The following is a 24,101-nucleotide window of genomic DNA, read 5'->3' as shown; positions in this document are numbered from 1 at the left end:
TAATTTAATGACATCAGCGGCGAGTAATATTGAATGACTCGTAGACCTAGTCATGGCAATACCTCTGCTTCGCAATAGCAGCACAATGGCCCTGATAATGATGCGCTCTATCAAAGTGATTAGTCAACCAATCCCGGATATCCTAAGGAGACGCTTAAGCGTACTTGGCAGAAGTCCGGTGCCTCAAGAGCCCCTTTGTTAGGACATGATACCGTTTGATTTTTAATATATTCATAGGTAGTTGATGCGTACCCAACACGAGATGGCAATGATGAAGGCGCGAAGCTAGGGCAGTTGATTCTTTTCGCTGTTGATCATGAATGACCCTGTTGGGTCATGCCGCGTTCTAAGACAACTTCCTCCTGTCAGACCCTAGCTGATTACCATCATTGAGCATCGCCGCTGCCGCTGCTGGGAGACATCAGTCGCAGAAGCAGCTTCAGATCCGTACGCATCTCTGTGGCCCTGGCGGTTGCTGTTCTCCAAGTCAGTAAGTCGATGTCATAGAGTAATGCTGTGCGATTGTTGCACTAGTAGCCAATAAATATATATATTGCGTTCCAGGGCCTACAACTCGTACTATGTAGAGTTTGTATAATGAATGTGTGGTATATCACCAATCTATATAATAATTTATGACATGTTCCACCTGCAGACTGTCAAGCCCGTAATACAGAGGGCTTCGTGCCTGGAACATCTTGGGTGAAGCCTCCTCTCTTTGGTCTGAAATTGTTGAGGTATCCCTATTCATTTTCCTTTTCCCGGGTCAGACCAAAACTCCCAAGTCTCCGTGCATCAATGACAACAACATTTAGCCGTAGATAGGATGGCGCAAATGCATGGTAGTCAACTCTGGCAAGCGTCCAAGGTGCTTCTGCGCATCAAAGCTTCGTCATCTGAAAAGTAGCGTTCCACTCGTATCTTGAACTTGTCCCACACTCGCTTGAGTATCCTTTTAGCCTTTCCGTGATATTTCGCCCTTCTCCCTTCTTTCTGTCATTCTGTAGGCGGATCTTGCTCGAGTCCGCAGGGGCATCGTTGGTGTCTCCATAACAGGTAACACGTGTGACTGTTGGTCCTGCAGGTTCCGCTTGGCTCGGAGATGCCCCTGGGACCGAAGTGTGTTGAGTGCCAGGAGAGATCGACATTGATAGCAAGGAGCTAGCGGGAACGGACGATTCGCAATAGCTTGCAGTCAGAGCATCATGGCCTTCATATTGTCCGTCCCTGCTTGATTCCTCGTCACTGAAGTATTGAGAGGTATCAGGCGTCGTAGCCATGGCCGCTGAGCCGGCCGGTGTAAGAAGCTGGGGCTCGTCGGACGTAGAAGCGGTAAATGCTGTGTCGAGATGAGGCATCTCGTGGTACTTGCGACTTGGGCGGGAAGCTCGGTCCAAAAAGTGCTCTTCAGACCCTGGAATAAAGACACCCACCGTGGAGGGGCGCTCCGTCTCATCAGGGGCTTTATCCCACTCCTCGCGACCAACCTCGCCTTCATCTGCGGGGATCCATTCTGCGCATGAAAGTTGCTCTCTGATAAACTTCTCAAGCTCATGATCACTATAGGGATAGGGGCCAGGTAAGTCGAAAGGATGTGCTGAGCTTTCGGCTTTCGCGTCGCCATTGGTGGTGGTAGAATCCTTAAAGTGGTCAACAACGTGTTCTTATCAAAAGGCATGGGCCACTTACTCTAAAAATTCCGGTAGCAGGAACCTCCTCCGGATGACGTGCTGACTCTCTCAGGATGCTTTGGCAACGGCCACCACAATATTCAGGCCTCTCCTCGCATTCGACCTTGATCATGGCCAGCTGTCTGTTAACACCGGACATATTTACCCTGTCAAGAGCGACCGGTAGCAACATGTAGTTTTGTATATACTCGAGAAAGTCCACTAGGCATTGCGGGCAACTCTCAAGTCCTCGTAGATGTGATATCCACTGCCAGCATGTTAGTCAGGTTAGGATTGAGGGATGAGATCGCGCTACCTCTTTCACTTCAGGCTTGACCACAGACTCATGTTCTCCTGATTTATCACCCTCTTTACGTATGGTGAAAAATTTGTCTTCATGCGCCTGATCCCTAAGACTTCGGTAATCAGCAAAGGCGACAGGGTCCGACCCTAGAGTTTCGTTGTAGGTCTTCTTGAAGCCAAGCAGGTACCACGTAATGAACTCCAGGTAGACGCAAGCTAAGCTCCATATATCGTAGCTTTGGACGATTTTGCCGTTTTTAAGGTCCACCTCCGGGGGTCTATACGTTCCGGAACATCCCCGTAGCCGGTTGGCGGTGGTGAGCTCCGTATTGCCCGAGGAAGAGTGGAATATTGTTAGGCCAAAGTCAGCTAGGACCAGGTGGTTCTTCTGACTCTGTGTCGGTTCGTCGAATGAGGCGAACCACAGGATGTTGGGCGGCTTAATGTCCCCATGCCGACCCAGCTGATCTTTCCTACCATCCTGATCCTGTCGCCAGGAGTCATGGCGGTGAAGTTTTGCCAGGCCATTAGCCAGCCCGCTGCACTGTTTGATGAGCCACTGGACCGTCTCATTTGATTGTTTTGGCTCTGGATTCGCTTTCCATAGTTGGTAAAGGTTGCCTGAAGCCCAAGGAAATAGAAGATGCATCTCCATCCCATGCTTGAAGGCCATCAAGAGCTTAATCAGATGAGGATGGCCCTTCTGACTACCGTTGAAGCGCTGCAGAACTCCGACCTCCCGGGTATATCCCTCGTAGTCCCCTGTGCGGGTTGTTTTGACCGCAAATACCGGATCAGTCTCAGAGCTCTATTCTTGATTAACAGAGGGCGAAAAAAACCTGACATGGTCAACGAAACCTACCAATAATGAGGGGCCGAAGCCGTGATGTGCTTTGTGAATCTTCACCCACGAGATCGCGCCATGACCGCCTCGCTCTTTCCACTCCCAGTCAGTGAAAGGAAGCCTGATTTTGGGATGAATCTTGTAGAAGTACACCCTCCTTGTTGTTAACATGTAGAAAGGGTGTAACAACACGATACTGATCGTCGCTGAACCGTTCCAGGTCCTCGTCCTCCCAATCAGGGAAACTGGAGTTGGTATCGGACTTGCTGCCTTCGGCCCTCGTCATTCGAAATGAATGGTCGTCAGCAGACTCAACTCGACTGATGGGAAGATTGATGTCGTAGATATTCTTGTTTATGAAGTCATCGATGTATTTGACTCGCCTTTCCATAACGAGTATGGTAAGGACCATGCGGCAGCTTGTCTGGTGCTCGTCGCCGCATATCTGATGAAGCCGCTCTCCGTTTTTCTTCCTTTCTTGCTCAGTCTTGAAAGTCTGCGTCAAGATGCTTTGTATAGCCATGTTGTTAACGATGGAAAATAGCTTATCGTGGGGTAGAAATTTATCCGTGCCAGCGCCATAATTGGCCATCCTCATTGCCCTCCAAAGCTGCTTGCTTACACTCTTCACGGAAGATTTTCGCGTATTGCTCTCAGGGAAAGAGTACTTTCGCACTTGCTCTGGGCATAACGCCCCAGACCCAGGTCAGTGACTGTTTGTATTGTGCGAAACTCTAAGAAGCCGCTTTCCAATGCGGTGAAGGCAGAATCAGAGTCGGCCTCTTCGTTTGGGAGCCCTTGGTCCCCATTCGGCGGACTGAACAGTCAACTTGAATGAGCCTTCCTCATGATGCAGGCGATTGCTAGTTGTGTTGTTCAGTTTAAGACGGCGGGCCTTGGGGTAAGTGGTCTGCCGTTGTGTATGGTGGTAGGAGTTAGGCGGACCCGAAGAAGACGCAGGCTTCGAAGACGAAGACAGGAGCGGTGGGACTTCAAGCATTGTCAGTGGATTAACACGATGGCGCGGTAATTACTCGTCACGAGGAGATCAAAACTACGAAGTGTATGTGTATAAAGCCTATATGCCAAGGGGCGTAAAGCCAAGCTCTAATTGCCTGTATATCAGGCTGTGGCAGCAACCGCCTTGAACAGTCAGGGGTCGTGGTGTTATTGCATGCATTAGCGTGTGACCAGATGTGCGTTTCATGCAACAAGCCTCTGCCTCGAAACGAGAAGAGGCCAGAGAGGCAATAAGCTGCAGACCGAAAAATGAATCATCATATTATCTTTGCGAAGGGAAGGGTACGGGCGTGGGCAATGAAGTTCACAGCACTGGCACTTTGATTCTTGAAATTTATTGTATTGCAGGTACCATCTAGGCCTACTTCTCATTCTCCGTGGAGAGCTAACACCAAACGCCTCGCAGAAAGATTTTCCATTGCTGGGGTTGAACAACCCAAGTCCTGTGTGCACAAGTCCGGTCAGTTGGATCGCGCAGTGTTGGAGGTCTGAATGCTTTCCTTTGAATGCCGATCAACAACACAACAGTGATCTCATCGTTTCTTCCCCTATTGACTTCAGGCTCGGGCCCTTTGGCATCACTGCCAAGCGTTGACTGCTGTGTGCTTTCGACATCGGGAGCCTTGGGCCCGTACACTTGGATGATCCAGATATCACACCTCATTTCGAAGTAAAAGTCTTCTCCATCATTCAAAACCCTCTTCAATGCTAGGGTGAGTTGCTGGTGGTTCCTGGCGAGCTTGTGGGGTATTCGTACGATTCGTGTCGAGCAACCTTCAATCGGAGGTTGCCACATTGTCTTGATGATGGGCGATGGAATGAATGGGAGAAGTAGGAGAAATAGTGTTGATTCCTGGCAAGGGAGCTTGAATGACGAGCAAGCGAAGTAGCGATGTGTTGATTCCAGCAGGACATATATTTTTCGGGTCAACGTGTGGCAAAGACAAAAAGAGTAGCCGGCTCGGACTCGAAGGAAAGTGGAAAAAGGGTAAGCTGGCATTTTCCGAGAGTGATGGCGGGCTATGGCATGCATATGCTGGGCGGGCAAGTAGATGTCTAAGCCCCCTTCGGTTAATTGTTTCGCCCTCGGTTGGTTGTTTGCCCCCTTCGGTTGGTTGTTTTCCGCCCTTCCTCTTCGCTTGATTAGTTGCGATAAATTGTCGGTGTTCACACCCAATTCCTCATCCGGATGCAGGCGACCGGTGACCAGTCAACCTGACAAAGCATCACCCGCTGCTGAAACCCTTTGATGAGGGGGTGAAACGGAACAATACATACATTAACTGGCTGGGAGGCTTTCCCAATAGGTTTCAGTCCTGACGGCATGGTCTGCTACAGTATCTTAGTCTACCAACCTGATTGTAAAGATATTAGATTTGGTCCATTTGGAATTCCACAAGTTGATCAAATGTATTGGTCGCTGCCCTTTTCTAAGAGTTGATTGTACTAATGCAGAGTTCAAGGGCAAAGGACTCGAGAAACGAAGGCGGCCAGCCGCATGTCGCGTTGCATCCATCCAGTCTCTCATGCAGGAGATATGACCAAGGATTAGAAGGGTACTCAGTCCTCGCAGCCATCTGCCCTCGAAATGGCTATCTTTAGACGATGAGGTCTCCAATTAGAGCAGATGGGCATACCATCCTGGTGGTGGCCCAAGGCCACCCAAAGGCTTGTTACGATAGCCACCTTTGGGTAGTGTGCACCTGCCAGCCTGCTTCCGATGGCATCTTCGTAGCACCAACATCTGGCAAGCGGCCTGTGCCAACGCGGGCTCTATGTCCCTGTAGTTGTAGTCCAGCCAATGCGCTATATTTAGTATTGGAGGCACCCTTTTGGCCTCACTCCGCACTGTCAAAAGGGGGCTGGCCTGTCTGTACTCACACCAGATTCATCTAGGTCAACACGGTCTACAACCGCATCACACTGAAAGCCACCATTACTAAGCCAGCAATTCACTTTCCCTCACTAGATATCATGGCGACAAACAAGCGACGAAAGGCCAAGCAACCGAATCTTTGGAGCGAAATAAGGCGAAACCTCCGACGTACTGCCAACACTCTCGGAGGCGGAAAGTTCCTCCCGAAGACAAGCTAGAGCTTCTCTTAACCGAAGCAAAGATCGACGCAAGCTTAAGGGAGGCAAAGGTTGAACCCACACCTGAATTGAGAGAATTCAGTCTCTCCAGAGGTAAACGGGTATTCCTGACACTTGTCTGGATCAATGGCCTTGCACTACTTAAAGGGCTTGTAGAAGCCGGGTTTAGCGATGCCGATTTGCCTGTAGATGCCCACCCGACCCCCGATGATGGCAGTGTGCCGGGGGTTTCGTCTCTCAATAAAGAGACTTGGACACTCGATAGTGCCCCTCTACCCGCATTCGAGCCTATATACGCACCCGCGAAAGACGACGAAGAAGATGGGGAGGAAGGTGAGGAGGATGGTGGGGGAGGAAGATGGGAAGGAGGTTGAGTGGGATGACCGGTTCATTGCCTGGTTTGTCGATAACCAATGGATGTTCCTGGTTGCAAAGTTCCCAGAATTCAAGGTCGAAAAGTTAACTTATCAGCATTGATTACAGCTACTTTCTATCGAGTCTGACAATAACGGGAGTGTACCCCCGAAGACTCAGGAACCTTCAGCAATGTGTATAAGCTTCAACTATGCGACAACTCACGAAGCCGTCAAGGGCATGACTCGGTAATAGAAACCCACCATATGCTACTTCACAGGAGCGACACTAATGCAGAACAGAGTCAAGCCGAGCCTCAGATCGTGGAGGTTAAAAAGTTCAACGACAATCTTGTTGACAACTTTCACAAAGAAAGCGAGAACCTCCGGACCATCGAGGCTATGGAACCGCATCGGCATCTTATCAAGCCCATCGCAATGTTCCAGAGAGGCACTCACCATTGCGTTATGTTCCCTTGGGCATCTGGTGGGAACCTCGGCCAGTTCTGGATTCGAAATGACGAAATCCAACAGAACCCAAAGCAAAGGGCTCCGTTGGTATCATGGTGTTTGGAGCAGATGGTCAGTATTTCCGGTGCTCTGCACGTCCTGCACTCCAAGAACTGCCGCCACGGTGACCTGAAGCCTGAAAACCTGCTCCATTTCGAAGAAGAAGACGGCCGCTGGGGCCGTCTTGTCGTGGCGGACTTTGGTCTGTCCAAGTTTCACATTCAGGAGACCAACATACGGACGAAAGGATCGAGCAACCTTAGCCGCACCATTAGGTACGAGCCGCCAGAGGTACGTCAGCTCGTCGAGGACAAGCCGCGATCTCGCCATTACGACATCTGGTCCGTAGGCTGCATCTTTCTGGAGTTTTCGATCTGGCTTGTACACGGGCAGAGTATCTCAACAATCTCAAGCCCAACATTCTCAAGCGGGACGGAACGATGGATAAGTTTTGGCACGACGACAAGGATGGCCACCCAGAAGTCCATCCTCTTGCAAGGCAAGAGATGAACAAGATCCTCAATCATTCCAAGGCAAACTCGGCTACTCAAGATATCGTGAGGCTGGTACGAGACCGCTTATTGGTGGTAAAATACCTAGACGCACACAGCACAGAGGACCAGGCCGAAGGAGAGGTCACCCGCGCTTCAGCCGAAGAGCTATGGAACAGCATGATAGACATTCAAGCTCGTGCAAGCGGCAATATCAGTTATCTCCGCGGTCAAAGAATCGCGCCTCGTACTGGCATGGGCAATAGTCTATCTGTCCGCGAGAAGGGCCACCGACGGAAGGATTCCGGCATCAATCTGCCCCAGGAAGAGGAGGGTGACCACACCGAAGGCCCGACGATCCTCTTACGAAGGGCCACAGGTGATATTGGACAAGACTCTGAGGCGCACAAGCCTTCGACCCATCCTCAGACATACAGGGTTGAGCAAGTTGTCGATCTGAATGATCGCTGGGCGTCATCCACAGACAACGACTTCGCCAGAGCTCTCTTCCGGCGGGCGGACTGGATCCCACCAGCACCACCAGAAGCAGCCAGTACTGCAAAGTGTGCCGAGTGCAGTACGATTGACTTGGTGTCCCCGCGGTCCGAGATACCCTTCGACCCAGACCAACTGCGGTTGAAGTCCGGCGACTGCGGTATTTGCGCAGTTATCCTCGAAGCGCTGTCGTGCTTGGGGCGGGACAAGCAGCCCGGCAGCATTGTGCGGGTCGGCTCCGAATTCAGGATCGCCTCTACTGGAGATGGCGTCAATAAAGACCCCTTCGTTCTTTCAATGTACGCGGATCCGCGCGCGGCACAGCCGGACGTGGAAGCGGTCTCGCATCTCGGCTACCCCGACCTACCTGGCACGGACAGCCCCCAGCAGTACGAGATCATGCGAGCGTGGCGAGACACGTGCGACGAAAACCACCAGGGGTGTGACCCGTGGAGAGATGGGGACGAACTACCCCGTATGCCGACACGAGCCATCGACGTCGGCACCTCGCCAGGCGACGACGTGCCGCGCCTCGTCGAGACGTCCGCCGGGCCACTCGACGCCAAGTACATCGCCCTGAGCCACTGCTGGGGCCAGCTGCGGGACTACGAGAAGTTCTGCACTACCAAGGACACGATCGAATCGATTAAAGCCCACATCGCTTTCGATCGGCTGCCGAAGAGTTTCCGAGATACCGTCACCGTCACCCGCCAGCTCGGGGTCCGGTACCTCTGGATCAATTCCATCTGCATCATCCAGGGCGACAAGGGCGGACTGGGAGGCCGAAGCGCAGAAGATGGGCGACGTGTTCCGGTTTGCGTACTGCACTTTGGCTGCCAGTTCCGCCGAGTCGTCCATCAAGGGCTTCACGGGGGACCCCACCGGCAAAAAGCCTCGGATGTCCAGAAAGGTGGCGGCCTTGACTACCTCCAGTGGTTCCAAGTTTGTATCTCTGCCGCAACATTGACAACTTCAAGGACCACGTCGAAGAGTCGATTCTGGAAAGCAGAGGATGGGTGTTCCAGGAGAGGGCGCTGTCTAGAAGGACACTACACTTCACTTCCGCGCAGATGTACTGGGAGTGCGGACAAGGGGTTCATTGCGAGACGTTGGGGAAACTGCAAAAGTATGCTCGCCCCATCGCCCAACTCCTATCTTTGTCTACGGACAAGAGGCTAACACACTATGATTAGTAAGAAAGCCGCCCTCATGGGCGACCCCCAATTCCCGGAGTCGGCCCTGCAGTACTTCAACGCCGGCCGCATCGTCATGTTCCAGCACGTGTACCAGACGTACTCGAAGCTGGCCTTCACCCACTGGTCCGACCGCGCCGTCGCGCTGCTGGGCCTCGAGAGCCGCCTCGGGGCCGCCTACCGAACCCGGGCCGAGTTCGGCGTCCTCGAGGAGTACCTGCAGCGCAGCCTGCTCTGGAAGCGGGCCAACACGTGCGCGCGGCTCGCGCGCATCGCGCAGCCCCCGGGCGTCCGCGTCCCGTCGTGGTCCTGGATGGCCTACCGCGGCGAGATCGGCTACTTCGACATCGCGTGGGACCGGACCGACTGGTGCGGGGACAACGTCGGGAACCCGTTCGCGGGCCAGAAGTCGCTGCGGCACAGTCGGGACGGGAAGGCGATGCGGTTCCGGGCCGTCGCGTGCGGCTTCGCGGTGGCGGACAAGGTTGATTGGAACAAGGCGGTTGTCAGGGTTGCACCTGACAAGGGTCTGATACCCGGCTGCAGAGCGCCGAGGTCGCCGCTAGGTATATAAGTCTAGTGGTCCTCCCAGACAGTTGGAGGGCCAGAGTTCAGTGAATGCACACACCTACCCCTACGGGCATCTCTTCACTCTACTTGCAAGACCTTGACAGCGGTCACCATGGACGACGGGACTAATGGGCTCTCCGAGTCAAGGACCTCAAATGCGTTGTCGTCGGTCAGGAGAGAGGGTGATGAAGGAACCAGGAATGATAGACTCCTATACGTCATGGTCGTCAAGCCTCTTCCTGAAGAGGCTACAGGTCACTATCAACGTGTTTGGGTTGGAAGCTTGTTGGAGACGCAGGTTAAGAAAGCCGAGAAGATTGATATCACTCTAGTATGATTTCGCATCACAGAGAGCTCCTGGCAGCATGTATGGCGATAGTATTGAGCAAGCGGTAGGTAATGAATTGCTACCTGGAGGAACGAAGGAAACTACCTATACAAAGAAACGTCATCAAGAATCTATATAGAAACAAAAGAGACTGTTAGTAAACTGTGTGCCCCTGCTAGGATAGTGTAGCCCATGACCCTTATTGCGGCCATACGAAGTGGTACAATCCGTATTAAGCAGTCTGTAATAAGAGACTCAATACTCCATAATCATCAAATACGTCGTGTACTTAGGGGCAAGTCAATTGGACACCCGTTTCCTGCCTTACGCGACGTAATAAGAATGTGTCTATGTCGGATGCGGCAACCATCTTCAACAATAATCAATTTATTCGGGAAAGATCAGTTCTGGAGAGGGGGGAAGCGTAGACCCGAAGAGATAGGATAGACCCAGACGGATGCGCCCCGGTATTGACGCGTTTTACCCAATAAGCTCTGGAACCTTTTCAACAATATGCCCCTGACTCCGGGCCGATCCGCGCGACAAGAAAGCACGCCGATTTGCTGCTTATGCGCCGGGCTGAGGGAGGATGGAGAGCCTTGACTCCTTCTATGCCTACCTTCGGCAGTGCTGTGTGACTGTTACACAACGTGAGCAATCGTGGCCAACCAACAACAAAGTGCTATATTAGCTCGTGTGCCCCCTATTTAACTCTCCAATGCGATATGAGCGTAACATTGATCTCCCACACATCGGTTTTAACTTGGTATATGCCATCTCCATTACCACCTATGGACATTTTGTTTATTGAAGCCGACATGTATACTTGCTGGTCCGGCCGCTGGCGTGTGACAAGGCCACAGCATATCGACTCAGGTCGCATGAGGAATCTAGAAGCACGTCACTGCATAGTATCCCTTTCCAGCGGCACCCATTACATCTGAATTCACCTGTCGTGAAGTCCATTGAAAGATCGGGGCGCGTGCAGAACTGTGCACAAGCAGGGTTTTGGCCTGAGTTGTATAAGTCAGTACACATATTCCTAAGATGGATAGAAAAAGGTGGGAAAAAACTGACCAAAATTAATACCAGATTGAGAAGCATCTAGTATGACTGGCCAAGTCATCAAGTACTCCGAGAAGGACGAAGCGTTCCGGATAGTCGGGGGAGGATATCCGGTACTTGGGGGACAAAATCCGATGCTTCGAATTGCTCCTGCTTGCATCATCCTCTGGCTCAGGCCCGCGAGATCATTCATAATGCTGGACTGGATCTCGGCGGACATGGAACGAAGCAGAGATGCTTGCGGGAAAATGATGGCTTTGTCGTCCCTGCTCGACACCAACGCAAGGTCGATCCATCTCCGCATTTTGATCACGGTATATTCGAATTGCGACTTGGAGATGTCTGTACATTCGTCCCACGTGCGGTCCGTGTCAGTCAGAAGCAGACTCAACTAATAGAGAAAGGGCGGTAGGAGGAAGCAGCCAGTCCCCTCTCCCGGCTACATCACGCTGGAGCTAGACCTACCATCTTCGAATCGGAAGCTTTGGCTGAATAGTCTGGCCGTGTCGTCGTAGGCCTGCCGGTGCCGGTGCCGGTCACGGCTCGCACGTATGGATCTTTTCAGGGCCTTGTTCTCCTTGGCCTCCTTCCTTTCCTTGCGGTGCTGGCGGAATTTCTTGACCAGGTCGGAGCCAGAGTTGAAGATCGAACAGATGGACGCGATAACTCCGAGGAGAGAGAGGGGCTCCATGGCTTCGGGTTTCGGAAGTCGTCGCCCACTGCAAATGGCAACTATGGCTCCAAAGATTTCGGTCGAAACAATGCGAACGGTCCCAGACAGGTCGGAGCTAGAGAACAGGATCGGCGATGGCCAAGATAAGTAGGCACAAGATGGGGCCTATTTGCCGGTGGCATGCCAAGGGCCTATTGCTGACGGCATGCACAAGGTTGGAGTCACCAGAACCTGGGAATAGAACCTGGGACTAGAACCTGGGCTTTTGCCAAATTTCGGTTAAAGACGTACTATTCCCAGACCTAGCCGGAGCTCATGTAATGAGATGATCCCAACCATGGTAGCGAAGCTGCAGTCTTCCGGACAAAGCAGTTGGCTCGTCGTGCGTCTTCTGTCCATGTCGCATCAGCAACAGCTGGCATGCTTGGAATGGCTCCTGCATTTATTACTTCTCCAGGGGCCGGCGCTTGTCTAGATGTCACACCAAATGGAAGCCAAATTGGACCAATACATTTCGGTTCACGGTTCGTGGTGTGACTTTCTGGCATGCATTGCAGCTGGAAGAACGCAGGAGAGTGTTGATAAGGATTGATAGATCAGGTCGGGAAGTACAAGCCGGCCGACAGGAGTTGACGAACTAATGCAGTTTGCTGCAGTAGAAGGTTCGCTGGCACGCTAAAGACAGGCCCTACCCCCCCAAGCTCCCCCTGTATGTTTGGGGTGCTTGGGGTCCGGGAACATTCCGCAGTACTGTGTTCGCGCGAGCCCCTGCGGACGAGCCCCCTCCTGCCCAGCCAGGTCCAGCGGCTAGGCCTGCAACGCAATACCACCAAGCCCACTGCTACATTGTCACTGCATTCATTTAATCTGCATCCTTCCCAGCCCAGCACAACCTTCCTCGTGATGGGGATTCAAAATCTCAATTGGCTATTCGGTCGTCGACCATCACCTTCACCGCTGCATCAATCAACCGAGTCCAATCCGTTGTTGGCTGACAATAACGATGGTGCGAATGAAGGACGGAACAGTCCCATTGTCTCGGACGAAGCGGGTGCGACCGCGACCCCCAGCTTCGATATGCAACATCCGGTAATGGCGGCAATGAAGAAACGGACACCGAATCAACAGGCGGTGCTGCCGCAGCATTGGAAGCGCATGCGTCAATTCCACAAGACGATGGCGGTAATGCGCTCAAGCTGACCGCGGCCATGTACTGCTTCGCGGTCCTCGGCATGTTCGTCAGCACGACGGGCGTGATCCTCTCGAGCGTCCAAGCCGACTACGGCGGCCTGAGCGACACCCACGTCTCGCTACTCTTCCTCGCCGCGCCCGTGGGGTACCTAGCCGCGGCGCAGCTCAATCGCCACCTCCACCTGCGGCACGGCCGCCGCAGTATAGCTGTCTTCGGGCCCTTCATGCACGTCGCCATGGCCGCCGTCGTCGCGCTGCACCCGCCGTTCCCCATCGTCCTCACCGCGTGGGTCGTGGGGTCGCTGGGCCACGGCGTCGTCGACGGCTCCGTCTGCGCCTGGGCTGGCGACCTCGAGAGCGCCAGCGCCGCGTCGGGCATGCTGCATGGTGCGTACTCGGCCGGGCTGGGCTGGGACCGTTTCTGGCTGGCACCCTGATCTCGCACGAGGGGCAGGGGCGCTGGTACGAATGGTTCTACGTTTTGGTAAATCATAGCATCTTATCATATTCCAGGACAACAGCTAATGGGGGCTACAACATAGGGTGCTGCTTCGATCTTGGAACTGATCATCATGACCTCCGCATTCCGCTCCGACGATGCGAAGAGTTACAACAAGCACATTAACGTCGCCATCTCACCGCCTCCCTCAGAGTCAAGAGTAAGGACTTCCCCACGGTATCGGGGTGTCATATGGATTTGTGCATCCTTCCTCCTGGTCTACGTCGGAACCGAGTCCCTCATCACCGGCTGGATTGTGGCCTACATGGAGCGGGTCCGGCACATGTCTCTGTACGCATCGAGCCTCTGCTCAAGCGCCTTCGGTCTCGGTATGGCGATCGGCCGCCTGCTGCTAGGCCTCGTGACGGAGAATTTTGGCGTCCGGCGCGCCGTACCCGTTTACGTCGCCTGCGCCATTCTCTTCGACGTCCTGTTCGCCTTGAGTCCCATGTCGGCCGAGTCGGCGACGCCCGCCATCGTCTTGATCGCTTTGGTTGGGTTCTGTCTTGGCCCGCTCTTCCCCTCGGCCATCGTTTTGCTGGTGCAGCTGCTGCCGCGGCATTTGCATGTGAGGGCTGTCTCGGTGGTCGCGTTGGTGGGCCAGGTCGGCGCCGCGCTCTTGCCGTTTGGCCTCGGTGTTATGGCCGAGGTGGTTGGTATCCAGATGCTGCCGTTGGTGGTGTTCATATGCTTAGCAGCCATGCTGGCTCTCTGGGCTGGTTTGCGCACCCCCCTTCAGTTAGACATGCTACTACTTAGTGTCAACCCTTCCATCCCATTAATGGATACGGAATTCCCGGAAGTCAAGCTCCGCCTCCCCTTCCTCCCAGCCCTTGACGAGCTCCCCATCTATGATCCTGTGCACGTAGGCGTCGCCAATGAGCGTGTACCCGTCGTCATCATCACCGTCGACGTCCTCGTCCCCCGAGCGCGGCCGCAGGATGAACGGGACCGCGCCGCCGCACGTCGCGCGGGCCCGTCCTCAGGTAGCCCCGCCGCGTGCGGAACAGGCACCGTCCCATGCTGTAGCTCCACGCCATGATGCTGTAGCGCCGCGACATCTCGGCGACCTCGCGCGCGTCGGCGTCGAGCAGCGTCGGGCGCTCCGCCGCGTACAGCCCGGGCGGGTAGAAGTCGCCCGGGGGCAATTTGCTGTTGTCGTCCAGGCCGCCGGCGTTGTCGACCAGCCCACCGCCGCCGCCCACCTCCCCGTTTTCTCGCCGCAGCAGCGTGCGCGCCTACGTCAGGAACGCGACGAAGTCGGCCGCGTGGTGCGCGTAGCTGGACTCGGGGCACCGGAGCGCGTAGATGCCGCGGTACTCGCGGCATGACGCCGTGAGCGCCATGACGTACGCGGTGACGACCTCGGGCTCGGTCGCGTAGGGGCATTCTTGGGAGGGGGATTGTCGACAGAGTTGGTGACGGATCCTCGGCCGCTTTTTGTGGGCGGTACCGCTCCCAGGGCCCCGTGTGTGTCCGGAAGAGCGGGATGCGGTGCTCGTCGGGGACCCGCCGGCCCCGGAACTCGAGCTCGCAGACGTCGTGCACCACGTCGAACTCGAAGCCCCTTACGCCGAGTACGGCATTCGTCGGTATGATTGTTGTGCCTCCTTCCTTTCTTGCTGGAGGAGGAAGAGAAGAAGAAAAATGGTCCAGTGGCGGTGCCAACAGGCCCACGGCCTGCGCCGCCTTGGCTTTTTCAGACTTGCCGCTGACAGACATGAACCTGTACCAACTGTAGGAAACAACAGGACTCGCATCCGTGCGGTGCCAGCGTGGTACCCAGGAAGGCAGGCACAGGGCCGCCTCGTCGGGATACTGAGTGCGGTCCCGGTCGATCCGGGTCAGCATCTGAAAGTCGCGGCCCTGCTCGAGGACGCGGCCTGCGCTCAAGCGGTAGTCCAGCACGATGTCCGGGTACTCGCGCCGGAAGGCGGGCAGGTGCATGAGGGCGTAGACCTTGTCGCGCGGGTCCGTGGCGCGGAACTTCTCGAAGGTGCTCAGCAGGTATGCGAGCCGCTTCGTCGGCTCCTCGTCAGCGTCCGCGTCCGACCGCGTGTGCATGACGTTAAACCGGGTCACCCCGTGCTCCTGCGGGCCCGGGGAGGGCCCCGCGAAATGCGTCGCGTAGGTGATCGGCTGCCCGTTGTTCAGGATCCAGTCCGCCGCGTAGTACAGGGCCGAGTACCGGCACGGCCGCGCGCCGCAGTGGAAGAGGAGCTCGCGCGAGAAGAAGGCTTCCAGGATGACCTAGAGCAACCCAAAATGAAAAAGACATGTGTTAGAACTTTTCTGTTTTGTGCTCGAGGCTGGTCTTACTCATATCATCGGGACGTATCTATTTGTCTTACCCAGATTCGAGTGAACCACGGTCGACACAATAGACTGAAGAGCGAAATCCATTTCGGCGAGTCTTTCGGCGGTAGGAGCTCCGAATATCCAGTCTCCCTGGCTTGCATGAGATCATACCCGGCCACTTTCAGGTGATTATCCAACTCTTCCATGGTGGAGACGTTCACCTTCCGGCAGACGAGCTCGGCGAAAAGCTGCACCATGTCCAGCGCCGCGTCCGTGTGCTCGTCCGCCCGGCCCAGCCAGACCACGCAGCGCCGGCATGCCTGGTAGATCCGGTGCATGATGAGGATCTGCCGCGACTTCTCGTCCAGGTTTGCCTGGTTGATGCACAGGGCGTCGGCCCAGAGCGTGCGGGGCTGGTCCGGCAGGCGCAGCTGGGCGAGGGCGTCGCGCAGGTTCCTTGTCACCCTGACGCAGTGGCCATTGCACAAGATCTCCTCGGTTCTATTGGTGTCGCCCCAGACGTAGGAGAGGGCCTCGAAGTCCTGGCTGTCGGAGAGGTTTGCGGTGCGTAGTGAGATGGAGGGGGGTTCCCCAATAGTGGTAGTGGCGCCGGGGAGAATATCCAGAAGGCGAATGTCGTTGGGCTTGGACAGCGGCTCATATCCATAGGGTCCTGGGAACGCCATTATGACTATATACCACCATAACACAGATGAACATTCTAAAGGTGTTAGTTATATTGTGGGAAGCTAAATACCCCAGCTTTATGATGGAGATATTCCCCGGATTCGGATGGTGTGGTGGTGGCGCATCGCGAGACTTGGCAGCTGAACACAAGCTCCGCTCACTTGCATAAGAGAATGCACCTCGCTCGCGATATTACATGCGAGCCAATGGAAAGAAAGTTAGAGGACTTATTGCTTTCTCACCTTCATCTTATCATTACAATCAATGCACTGCCACACACGCCAAGTCGGCTTGGACGCGACCCAGCCCCTTTCGTTGGTCAGCCACTACATCGTAGACCTAGACAGCGAGATACTGAAGACTCTGCGAGAATTGGTCTGGCAACTACATTACATGCTTGTTGAAATTTCCAGCCCAGGTGTCTCCTACCAAGTCCTCGTTGCCTCAAGCCCTGAACAGGAAATAGCCATGTCACCTGGCTTTCATCGTTTATAAGTAGTTGCGTGTATGCCACCATTACCATGAGATGCGGCTGTCGGCCGAGGCAGAATGTCTCGGCCGATACGCTAATTGAAGCTTTCATTTGGAGCTTCCCTCAAATGGCCGAATGTTCGGATCCGGAGGTGGAACCCCGAGGCCGATCCCGAGATCACGGAGGCAGAACAAGGTTGATAAAAGCAGCTGTCCCAGAGGTAACTTATCAACCGCTCAAGCAAAGGTTCATAATGTTCTAATTCAAATCTCTTCTAAATGTGAGGTTGTCAATTTTCAAAAAGGATTCTCCTTAAAACTGACAATGACAACAACCATGGAGGTCGTGGCCGTCAGCCGCTCAATACCCAAGGAGCTTGACCTGGGCTTCATGAAAATGAAAACATCCCTGATCCACGAGCCCCTGACCTCGCCCGCAGACTACATCGAGATCGACGCGACCGGGGTAGTGGGCAACAAGCCCGCCGTGCACGACGGCCCCGTCTACATCTTCTTCGCCGAGCACTACGACTACTGGTGTTCCGAGCTGGGCGTCGACCGCGCGGCCTGGGACTGGTGCCACTGGGCCGAGAACATCACCGTGCGATACAAAACGGGCACGGGCATGGCAGAACCCCGGTTCGAGACGGAGATGCACCTCGGCGAGGTGTGGCGGGTCGGGCCCGACGTCCGCCTCGAGCTCTGCGGCGCGCGCATCCCCTGCCAGAAAGTGTCGTGGCGCTGCGGCCAGAAGGACAGCTGGCTGCGCCCCCTCGCCGAGTCCGGCCGGGTCGGCGTCTACATGCGCGTGCTGCGGGGCGGGCGCGTGCATCCCGGCAACGAGGTCGTGGTCGAGAGCCTTCCTCTTCTTCCCCTTCCCCTTCCCCCTTCTTCTTCTCTTGGAGCCGCCGCGGACGACGAAGAACAACAACAACAACAACAACAGCAGGAACAGCAGCCGAGCGTGGCCATGATCTCGCGCATCGCGTTCGACGCCTCGCTCAAGACGAGCGACACCCTGGACCTGCTGGCGAACCACGCGCTCCTCCTGCCCATGAACAAGAAGTTCCTGGCCGCCAAGAAGGTCGCCATCGAGGACAGGCGGAACACGGGCAAGAACGCCTGGAAGGGCTGGCGGGACCTGCGCGTCGCGAGGGTCGTGCAGGAGCTCGGGGATGTCAAGTCGTTCTACCTCGAGCCCGCCGACGGCGCCCCGTTGGCCAACTACCTCCCGGGCCAGTTCCTCTCTGTGCGGGTTCCGTCCTCCGCCTCCACCGCATCCTCCAGTTCAAGGGGGAACCGCCATGACGACGTGCGCAGTTGGACGATCTCCAATTACGCGACGCGCGACGGACCGACGTATTACCGCCTCACCATCAAACGCAACAATCAACCCCCCTCCTCCTCCTCATCAACATCAACATCACCTGGCGCAGCAGCCGCCGCCGCCGCATCCGTACCGACACCACCACCAACAACAAGCAGCAGCGCCTCGGCCTGGATGCACGACCACGCCACTGAGGGCACGGTGCTGGCGGCGCGCTCGCCCGCGGGCCGCTTCGTGCTTGACTGGACGAAGCCGGTCGCCCTGCGGCCCGTCTACGTCTCGGCCGGCATCGGCCTCACACCCGTCGCGGCCATGCTCGAGGCCCACGCGCTGCACCCCAAGTTCGCGCGCACCCCGGCGCTGTGGGTGCACGTGGCGCGGTCGGCGGGGGATCTGGCGCTCTGGCGCGACGCGGGACTCGCGCTGCTGCTGCGGCGGAGGGCCGTGCCGCTGGAGCGGCACGTGTTCTTGACCGGCGGGCTTGGAGACGACGAGGAGGAAGCCGAAGAGGAGGAGGTCGAGCTTGGCCTTGGTGGGCTGGGGATCCACGAGGACGATAATAATAATAATCATGGTAAAAGCAAATGTACCGTGCATCGCGGCCGGCCGACCGCGAGACGCTCAAGGCGATCTTGGGCAGCTCGAGCAAGTGGAACGTCCTAGGCGCGGGCGAAATCGACGTCCCCGCCAAGATGTCAACCTTCTACGTATGCGGCCCGACCGCCTTCGAAGCGACGGTAAAGGCGTGCCTCGCCGAGGTCGGCATCCCGGCGGCCAACATCCGCAGCGAGTCGTTCTCCGCTGTGAACAACAGTGGACAGGGAGATCTCGCGACGGCTCAGGTCCGCTTCGCCAAGTCCGGCAGGACGGCCACGTGGTCCCGCGACAAACCGGTCTCGCTGCTGGAACTGGCCGAGTCCCTGGGCCTCGCGCCCGACTACGGGTGCCGCGTCGGGGCGTGCGGGAGCTGCGCGGCGCGGCTCAGGGCGGCGCGGTCGCGGGGGTGGGCGTGCAAGCAAACGGGACGGTGTTGACGTGCTCGGTCACGCCCGCGTCGGATGTCGTCGAGCTGGAGATCTGATGGGTGGGATGACACTTTGTTAGATGGTGGGCGGCGGTGGTTAAGACACACGCTGGGACCTGGACATGGAGTGCCCATTTGTCAACTATTACCCCTTTTCCTCTCCACTTGGGCGTATGTATGGCCTTTAACTTCCTATTTTCGTATATTGCTTCTGTCTCCCGTGTGCAAGTTTTTTTGGGGGGCGGGGGGGGGTTGGAGACCTTCGACGAACTCCATGATCAGTTCAAGACTTTTGGTTGTTCTTCATGTGAACTAGGGGTGTGTTAAGGTATGAGTCCAACGTCGAGGCGGGGGCTTGTTTACATGTTGCGATACCCCTGAACCAATAAATGTCTTGTCATCTTGACTTCGTGGTGCAATGACGCAAAGTCTCTGTTCTCCCGTTGCCCTTCGCGCCGTCATCTCCACCATGGTGTTGTCGAAGGACCAGTTGATCTCCCCTTTAAGACCGGGATCAGGTGCGTGGTCTACCGCCGTGGAGAATTCATGACCGAGCGGCCGGATCCGGGTGTACAGGCGGCGGCGCACCACGTGCTATTATCGTACGGCAACTAGGGTCAGTGACTGACGGGCGGAAGCGGTATCGATGACGGTGGAGAGCCCACTTGCCACATGCGAGAGGAGGAAGAAGAAGAAGGAAGACGGACCGACAGACCGCCTCATCACCATCAAAACAAATCAACAATACCAAATGCAATTAGGAGACCAAACTATTGTGCCTTAGTTGCATTGGCGATGGGGAAAAGTATGTTTGTGTTTTAGTCGTATCAAAACAACTACCGCTTCGACCGAAAGAAAGAAAGAAGCAAAGAAAAAGGGGGGGAAAGAGAGTTAGGAAAAGAAAAGGGCAGATGTACGTAATGTATGTATAGGCCTGTGGCGAAAACATTTACTGCCACCGGAACACACGCCGAGCCACACATATTCGTCCGATTTTGGCATCTCCCCCCCTTGCTTTCTCCCCTCGGCAGGGCTGCACAACGGCGTTTCCTCCTGCATCGAGTCCATACCTCCCCTCTTCGAATTTCCACAGGGGTTTTCTTTGTCTCGGTAGCTACGCTGACGTGTATTAGTGGTGAAAGGCGTAAGGTTAGATAGATAGGGGGTGGGTGCATGTGGAAAGTCAATGGACAAGTATCTTGGGTGTGTGTTACTGTTCTTTCCTGTACTGCTTCTTGCCCTATCTTTTCTTCCAGAAGCTAGTGGCACAAAAATGATACATATCATATCATATTTGTACTGATGAACCCATGACCAGCCCTGCAGCATGGCATGCATTCTGGGGATATGCATGTATGTCGTATTCGACATCCTTCTTCCACCAGAAGGAGGGAAGCCCGAAGAAGCTTCTTACTGACATGTCGTTCCATTTTAGCCAGCGCATTCAAACGTAGGTCTTGAAAGAAAAGTAGAAAAAGCAATCTTCTCAACTTGGCTGCCTGCTGGTTAGCTAATAGGGGCATACTCCGAGCCTGGAACCGAACCGGACCAATCAGCCAAGCCACTGCTCGATTCACCGCCGAGGGTGTCACTCCTGCAACACTTTTTCTCTCGTTCATCCATGTATGATATGATGTATATACAAACCTTAGTCGGGCCGGTGTGCCATAGATAAGTATCATGAAGTGTTTTTCTTTTCACCATACCTCGCTATCTCTTCCTGATGTATGATGGCAGGGCTGGTAGTAGGGTCTGGACCAAAGCAGCAACGTGCATGAAGCCATACGTACCAGGAAAAGCAAGCTCAGCTATATACGGCCAGGATAGTCCGACAGGGGGTGGTTGCAGCCCATTTCGATTCCTAATTGACCCCCCAACGCAACAGCTCGTGTTGTTAAAGTGAGATGTGATCGACTGGACTCCCTGGATAATTAGAGCTTTTGCCCAGGTTTGGGAACGCATTTCAAACCGGGTATGCGGAATGCGATCGCCTGTAAGGTTGACAACGACCGTAATGCTGGTGTGTGTTGCAGCAATACGACCAGGAGTGCATCTTGCCCCTTGTATAGTGCGTTCTGGGCAACTGCCGGGGCATGGAGTCCGGCCGGCCGTATGCAGCAGGATCGGCTTCCGCCATGCACGTCTTGATATAGACAAGCCCCTATATCAGTTTGGGGACAGAGCACCTGACCTGACGTATCAGATTGACTACAACAACATACTCATTACAGGTAGACAGTCATTGTTATCTTTATCCACGAATCGGCGGACATACCTTACGCATCTTCCTTGTTCGGTGACGCCAGGACGTATAGATACACACTTTCCCCATCGCCAGCTGACCTGACTGTCGGTCCCTTAGGTTGACTTTGCTCGCTCGTAGGAGACCAACAAAGGGTACACTTTCCTCATCTAGTGTCCTAGTTGGCTGGTTACACCGCCAGATCGTGTACACAGTCCGGATTGTTAGGATCTTGGGTAACGCGATCGGTGTGACAGGTCCCATCAGTGAAGGAAGGAAGCCGAGAGAGGTTTGGAAAGTCTCTGCGATGTATCCGCCACGTCATTGGAATGTCATGTTTGGAGATTTTGAATTGTACAAATGTATATATACACATGGGCTCGGTACTTCATGCAGTGGCCATCGGACGATTGATGAAAGGGGGGCTGCGTCGTTGATTTTCGCGAGACACCGGAAACCTGGTTGATGGCAACGCAACGGTGAGGGCTGAATGAAAAAGCTGTACGTAAATCCATATATATCCCTACCGTAGATGGTCTGCCAACGCGAAAAGCTTAAACCTACCATGGGAATGAGTCTCCCCCGCCGCGGGATCTCGCGGTGGCTCGATTGACGCGAGATATCTGAACCAGTTGTTTTGCTGCGTGTCTCGACGCTCGAGCTACTTGCTTGCTTTTTTTTTGTCGTCGTTGTTGTTATTGCTGACTGCAGCTCATGCGACCGACGAACCCTGGTCCTAGTTTGCTCTGGTCGAGACCTTCCATTCTCAAATACCACACCACCCAATATGGTCAGGCTGTCACTTGTCACTTGCTGAGGTGTATGTACGTACCGGATGAACCGGTTGCACGAAAAAGCAAAGAAAGAAAAAGCCACGAAGAGAGTAAAGCGAGCACCAGCTTCCAACACCAACACGAATGGAGAATGGCCTGGGAAGCTTGGGAAGCCACCGCTATCCCATAACCAGAAGTCTGATCTGACGGATTACTTGCCGTGTAATCTTTCACTTTTTTACCCCACCCACAGCCAGCACAGGGGACGGAGGCATGGCCGATAGCCCAGTGATGTGAGACGTCATTGATGGGCAAGCAATGGAAAACACAAGGGGAAGAAGGTCGGGCGTTCTAAAGACCGACCACGATAAAGAGCCGCTCTAGAGCGTGGCCGGCCTCCCAAAGTGTACCGGCGTCGGAGTTACGCACGTAAGGTCGGGCCAAACCAAATCATTAAGACATTGGAGAGCCGCCCGCCAGAGGTGGATATCCCTCCGCCTGCGAAGCAATGCAACGAAGTCAAACAGGATGGATCCTCAACCGTTGTATTTATGCAAGACATACAGCAAATGCCTGCCGTCTTTCTGGTTGTCTTTGCATATGTCTCAAAGACATGCGCGCGCGCTCGCGTTTTTACGTGGCAGGGCTGGACTACCTTGTCATAAGCAGTACCATTACGGAGTACAGTACACACCATACCCCCAAAATGCCAAGGTCCGAAGTTAGGAGATACCGTAGTGGTTGGGGAATCAATGTCCTGATCTCTACCGGCAAGAGTTGCTCAGTTGGCCATCGAAAGTGACCGATAGCAATTATCAAATGTGACTGCCAGAACCAGCGGCCAATCTGGCCAGATCTACTAAAAGTAATCTACCCCGCGGGGTGCAAGTCTGGTAATAAGCGGGAATAGGTCCTGCGCATTCAGTAAGTGATCTGCAGGGTGTTTATTAGTACATAGTGCGCCCTGGCACCCTTGTCAGACCGACGACGGCTAAAGGAAGGACGCGCCCGCCGTACGTGGGGTACAGTACATGGCCATCAATAACCTTGTGTCAGTGAAACTTGCTCGTCACCGTCACTGTCTTGTCTGTCGCGTGGGAAATTTGCCAGCGCCGAGGTGGCTCATCAATGAGATGAGACCCTCGCTACCTGGGCTAAGAAGAGAGTTGCTCGACTAGGGTATGCAGAAACCTGGCACATGGTGAAAGGAAAATTCCGAGCAAACAGTTCGAAAAAAAAAAGGCAAATGGTAACCGCCGGGCGGCTTGTCACGGGCTCTGGTCGTCGATCCCCCTGTACATCGACTGAGACTGCGTATCTGAGATCTGATAACATGACGACGGCGGGATTCGCTTTCGTAGCTTCTTGCAACCGCAAATAATCACTGGGCTGGGCTAGCTGGCTAGCTGAGTAGCTGGTAGACCACTGCAGGAAGAAAACGGCTTGCGTAGATGCTGCTTTGATGCAAGGATTCGCGCGAGAAGTAGTCTCGCATAGGCATCGCGCCGGCATTGGTTGCATGGGGGGCTTAGGCGTGGGTAGTGGGCAGCTCCTGCGACAGATGTAGCTTATACCGAAAATTCATTTGCAGAAGGTCTTTCGTTCAGTTCAAAGTAATGCTGTGCATGGTTTCAGCTCAACCTCAACCCTTTCCCCTCGGTCTGCGAGAATGGATCGGAGTACGACGGGGCCCCATCTCACCTGTCACTTGTGCGGGGAGGGGAGGAGTTCCGTCGGTCGCGTGTTGTGGCACAGCATCACAGCAGTTCGTTCACCGGTCTGTCTGACAGCACGAGCCGTGCCTTTGACCGGACGGGAAGATAGGGCCGTTGAATCGCCTTTCCCATGTGTCAGAATCTCTTCCCCCCCCTTCCCATCTCACCTAACCTTTTTGCCCAGGGCTTACATACCTCTCTGGAAGAGACCGTTTTAGGCTAAGAAGAGGTTGCCCCAAACCCCGGTGTACATCCCTCTCTCTCT

At 54.8% G+C, this 24,101-nt stretch overlaps 6 protein-coding genes across 6 annotated transcripts; 3 read left to right on the top strand and 3 right to left on the bottom strand.

The window, feature by feature from the left end:
• Positions 1-881: 881 nt before the first annotated feature.
• On the bottom strand, positions 882-3,340 carry PG994_001052 (kinase-like protein; the record flags this gene model as incomplete). Its single annotated transcript, XM_066852461.1, has 5 exons — positions 882-1,640; positions 1,690-1,938; positions 1,987-2,781; positions 2,836-2,955; positions 3,008-3,340. The coding sequence occupies 5 exons, from the start codon at positions 3,338-3,340 to the stop codon at positions 882-884; spliced, it is 2,256 nt and encodes a 751-aa protein (XP_066720602.1).
• Positions 3,341-6,252: 2,912 nt separating this feature from the next.
• On the top strand, positions 6,253-9,547 carry PG994_001051 (uncharacterized protein; the record flags this gene model as incomplete). The annotated part of the gene is made up of 7 exons (XM_066852460.1): positions 6,253-6,381; positions 6,447-6,533; positions 6,588-7,139; positions 7,190-8,505; positions 8,540-8,690; positions 8,758-8,906; positions 8,974-9,547. The coding sequence occupies 7 exons, from the start codon at positions 6,253-6,255 to the stop codon at positions 9,545-9,547; spliced, it is 2,958 nt and encodes a 985-aa protein (XP_066720601.1).
• A 1,128-nt stretch (positions 9,548-10,675) lies between these two features.
• Positions 10,676-11,627, bottom strand: PG994_001050 (uncharacterized protein; the record flags this gene model as incomplete). The annotated part of the gene is made up of 4 exons (XM_066852459.1): positions 10,676-10,761; positions 10,822-10,884; positions 10,949-11,278; positions 11,402-11,627. 4 exons carry the CDS (start codon positions 11,625-11,627, stop codon positions 10,676-10,678), a joined length of 705 nt encoding a protein of 234 aa, XP_066720600.1.
• A 319-nt stretch (positions 11,628-11,946) lies between these two features.
• On the top strand, positions 11,947-14,042 carry PG994_001049 (MFS transporter; the record flags this gene model as incomplete). Its single annotated transcript, XM_066852458.1, has 5 exons — positions 11,947-11,991; positions 12,638-13,187; positions 13,249-13,262; positions 13,343-13,971; positions 14,039-14,042. The coding sequence occupies 5 exons, from the start codon at positions 11,947-11,949 to the stop codon at positions 14,040-14,042; spliced, it is 1,242 nt and encodes a 413-aa protein (XP_066720599.1).
• A 159-nt stretch (positions 14,043-14,201) lies between these two features.
• PG994_001048 (heterokaryon incompatibility protein) lies at positions 14,202-16,283 on the bottom strand (the record flags this gene model as incomplete). The annotated part of the gene is made up of 3 exons (XM_066852457.1): positions 14,202-14,537; positions 14,653-15,549; positions 15,651-16,283. 3 exons carry the CDS (start codon positions 16,281-16,283, stop codon positions 14,202-14,204), a joined length of 1,866 nt encoding a protein of 621 aa, XP_066720598.1.
• An 809-nt stretch (positions 16,284-17,092) lies between these two features.
• PG994_001047 (globin domain-containing protein) lies at positions 17,093-19,163 on the top strand (the record flags this gene model as incomplete). The annotated part of the gene is made up of 3 exons (XM_066852456.1): positions 17,093-18,598; positions 18,664-19,032; positions 19,068-19,163. 3 exons carry the CDS (start codon positions 17,093-17,095, stop codon positions 19,161-19,163), a joined length of 1,971 nt encoding a protein of 656 aa, XP_066720597.1.
• Between the last annotated feature and the right edge of the window lie 4,938 nt (positions 19,164-24,101).

Source organism: Apiospora phragmitis, assembly GCF_038363925.1.
Source record: "Apiospora phragmitis strain CBS 135458 chromosome Unknown utg000002l:1.0-5516284.0:1.0-5523493.0, whole genome shotgun sequence".
Classification (NCBI taxonomy): Eukaryota; Fungi; Ascomycota; class Sordariomycetes; order Amphisphaeriales; family Apiosporaceae; genus Apiospora; species Apiospora phragmitis.
Note: the sequence above shows the minus strand (reverse complement) of the source record. Positions and strands in the feature narration are given on the sequence as shown.